Source organism: Gavialis gangeticus, unplaced genomic scaffold, assembly GCF_001723915.1.
Source record: "Gavialis gangeticus isolate Ggan-Ray unplaced genomic scaffold, GavGan_comp1, whole genome shotgun sequence".
Classification (NCBI taxonomy): Eukaryota; Metazoa; Chordata; order Crocodylia; family Gavialidae; genus Gavialis; species Gavialis gangeticus.
In genome coordinates this window covers 1,809,873-1,813,060 of record NW_017728995.1, presented here as the reverse complement: position 1 = coordinate 1,813,060, position 3,188 = coordinate 1,809,873, and the positions used below count along the sequence as shown (strand labels likewise).

Genomic DNA, 3,188 nt, shown 5'->3' with positions numbered 1-3,188 from the left:
TAAGAAGGCAGAAAAAGGTTCAAGTTTCTGGGGTAAATGAGTAGAATTTAATTGTTCATTAGCGTGACCCAGAAAGCAGCAGTCTGCTTATTTGTTACATAAATTGAATAGATTTCATAGATATCTGGAGCTGGAAGGGACCTCACAAGATCATTGGGTCCAGCCCTCTGCCCCAGGGGCAAAAAATCAGCTGGGGCCAGATCACCCCAGCAAGATAAGCATCCAAGTGTTTCTTAAAGGTATCCAGAGTAAATGCTTGCACCACTTCTGGGGCAAGCCTATTCCAGACTCTGGAGACTTAGACGGTAAAGAATTTTTTCCTTCTGTCCAGTCTAATATGGTCTTCCAGCATTTTGTGATCATTAGACCTCGTCTTCCCTTGGGGTGTCCTGCTGAACAGACATTCTCCCAGTTCCTGATGCATCCCCTTATAGGCTGCCACCAAGTCACCCCTAAGCCTGGTTAGTCCTTGTCCTAGCTGAATTTAAGTTATAAAATCTTTTTCCTACCAACCTGAAAAGGTCTCCAAATTTGCTTCTCAGGTGACTACATGATACATAGAGGTCATAGAGGTAAGCTAAAATACATCTTTCAGGGGATGAACATTCTGATGGATTAACAACATGCTTGACAACACCACATAATCTGCAAAAACAAATTAAAGAAAAAAAGAGAGTGTTTAATTCCAACCCAAACTTTTTAAACATTTTACTACCTTTAAAACAACAAGTGTCCCCAGGAACTAAACACAGAGTTAATAAAGAATGGACCAGCAATAGGTAGAAGGGTTTCATTTGAAACATTCACAGGATTTTACACACACAAGCACAGTCCTGCAGAATTACCTGTGAGAGAGACCGTGACACCCAGATCATTTCATTTGAGTGACATGGGTCTGCCCACAGAGAATTCAGGGTAACAGGAGATCAAAAAGTACAACCATCACCTCATCCAACTCCCAGCCTAACAATTACAAAGGAAAACAAAATGACTATTTACACCTTATCTACGTCAAGCTCAGGATATGTTAAGAAGAACTATACTGGGCTTCACTTCAATGGAATTCAGTTTTCTTCTAATATCACTAACAGCGTAACCAGAAGAATACATCATCTCTTCCTGTGCCTAAAATAATTGTTGACAGTGTATGGTTCAGGAAGAAAAGCATGGTATTCTCTGCATTTGGGATTTTATATTTGGAGTTACCTACATGATATCCTTCATTGTCCCACTCGAACAATCAGTGTTCTACGCCTACCTGTCACAGCTTGCTGCACTGCGAGCTGTTTTATAAGAAGTCTGCGTAGTACCTAGCAAAACGCAGCCTCAGGCACTTACTATAACAGACAGCACTACTTAAGTGGTCTATTCAGTTACCACTTGACTCTACTGCATGGCCTTATATTGTCAAAATAATCTGATCTCAAAATCAAAAGCAGGGCTCTGCACCAGTTTAACCGAATTATTTTTAAACCTTTTCCACACAATGCATCTGACAGAGCTGAGAGAGATATTTAAATATTACAAATGCTAAAATATTTTTAGTTCAACTATAAACACTGTGATTATCACTGGAAAACATAGCAGTTACAAACCCTTCAAAAACTTGTGCAGTCTGATCAGGGTTAAGGATCAGGCAGGCATGGTAACGGCGCAGAACAGCAACAATGCACACACACAATCCTGTTGTGTAACTTCCTGCTAGACTGGATGACTTCAGCAGTAATTCTGCTTCCACAACACTCAGTTCATTTAACAACTAAGATATAAGAAAAAACAGAATTGAAGTGTGTTTCTAAATTTAAAAGAATTTCCAGTATTCATCAGTAAGGAAAAACATTGCAATACCAATTAATACCATTTTAAAATTCTTTATGATTATTAAATATTTAAAAATTCCTTATACACAAGAGAGAGAGCGCAACAAAGCTGTAAAAAAAATTTTTTTAAAGAACCCACGGAATTTTTCTTCATGCATCTAGTATCTTTCTTCTGTCTAGTATCCAGGTTGTAGCCGTATTGGTCTACAGGCAAAAGAATATGAACTCGTGATAAAAGTTGTATCTTTTTGCAAAAATCTTGTTGTGGAATCTACCACAAGTTCTGATTCCTTTCTTGTGTCTAAACACCTGGGGTTGCATTAAAGGCAGAGGTGCAAAGTGCTACAGACTAAAGCATCCACCAAAACCTTTATTTAATAAGATGATCTGGATTTGCTGGTTTGATAACTAAAACTACATTTTAAATATGATTATACTGAGAAAAGTTAAGGTATGATTATAGACCATAAATGTACTATATAGCTGCTTTGGTTCACAGATTTCAAAGGGTTGCAAAAGGATGCATCAGGCACAGAAGGCTGTAGATAGGGAAACTGAGGCTTGCACATGTATACACAGAAGCAGCACAGCTGGAAGAACCTGGGTCTTCCCATTCACAGTCTGATAGCTATCCTTGTGCCAAGGCTGTTAGCCAGATATATAATTAATATTGCTCTTGAGCTATTAATAGTGATAATATTGCTGCATTTTAAACATTTCTGTTTAAAATGAATGTTACCTTCATATTTATAAGAAAAATGGAAAATTACTAACAGCTAAGGGAATTTTATTTTTACAGTAGTCCATTGTGTTCAACACTGTTACACAAACCACACAACTACTTGTCAGATGTGAGCTATTTGCAGAAAAGTTATAATGTAACTTTGTCCGGACTTACATACGCATAAAGCGATTGCTTGTTACCTGTATGGCAAAGTCAATAAGGCCATTGATATTTAGTGCCGGCTCCATAAGATCAAAGATAAGTTGTATGTGGTGAGCCAGAGGAAGGTGGTATGATGTTCCGGAGGCAAAACTAGTAATTTGTTCCAGAACATTACTGGAGATCTGTGGGGAAAAAAAATATATAAATTACAACTTGCAACAGCTACTACCATTCCTAATACCAATGTAGGTAAGTTATTTTTGCTATTTTTTGCGAAGTGTCCAAAAAAATTAAAATATGATAACCAAGTTTCACTTCCCAAGTTATTATTATGTATAATTTGTTATTAATTAGTTTTGTTTTCTATTGGAGGAAAACAAGACAGGTTTTCCTAGGAACTAAATGACTTTCCTATGAACTTTTTCTTCAATTCTGTAATTTCATTTTATAATTTTTTGTAATTTTAATTTTATGCGGTATTT

At 36.9% G+C, this 3,188-nt stretch overlaps 2 protein-coding genes across 5 annotated transcripts in view; one reads left to right on the top strand and one right to left on the bottom strand.

The window, feature by feature from the left end:
- The window catches only part of MED12L (mediator complex subunit 12 like), a 412,540-nt gene that overhangs the window by 111,023 nt on the left and 298,329 nt on the right, over positions 1–3,188 (bottom strand). For all 4 annotated transcript variants that reach the window (XR_002095000.1, XM_019503138.1, XM_019503139.1 and 1 more), the window contains exons 18-20: positions 2,745–2,888; positions 1,596–1,759; positions 514–645 (exon numbers count right to left, since the gene is read on the bottom strand). Coding sequence is in view for 3 of the 4 variants with exons in the window: in XM_019503138.1 (XP_019358683.1) it covers positions 514–645; positions 1,596–1,759; positions 2,745–2,888 (440 nt within the window). In the remaining variant the exon portion in view is untranslated. The remainder of the gene's footprint in view (positions 1–513; positions 646–1,595; positions 1,760–2,744; positions 2,889–3,188) is intronic.
- Positions 2,942–3,188, top strand: part of P2RY13 (purinergic receptor P2Y13) — a 27,169-nt gene continuing 26,922 nt past the window's right edge. Inside the window, exon 1 of the mRNA XM_019503145.1 lies at positions 2,942–2,955. The gene's annotated coding sequence lies outside the window, so the exon portion shown is untranslated. The remainder of the gene's footprint in view (positions 2,956–3,188) is intronic.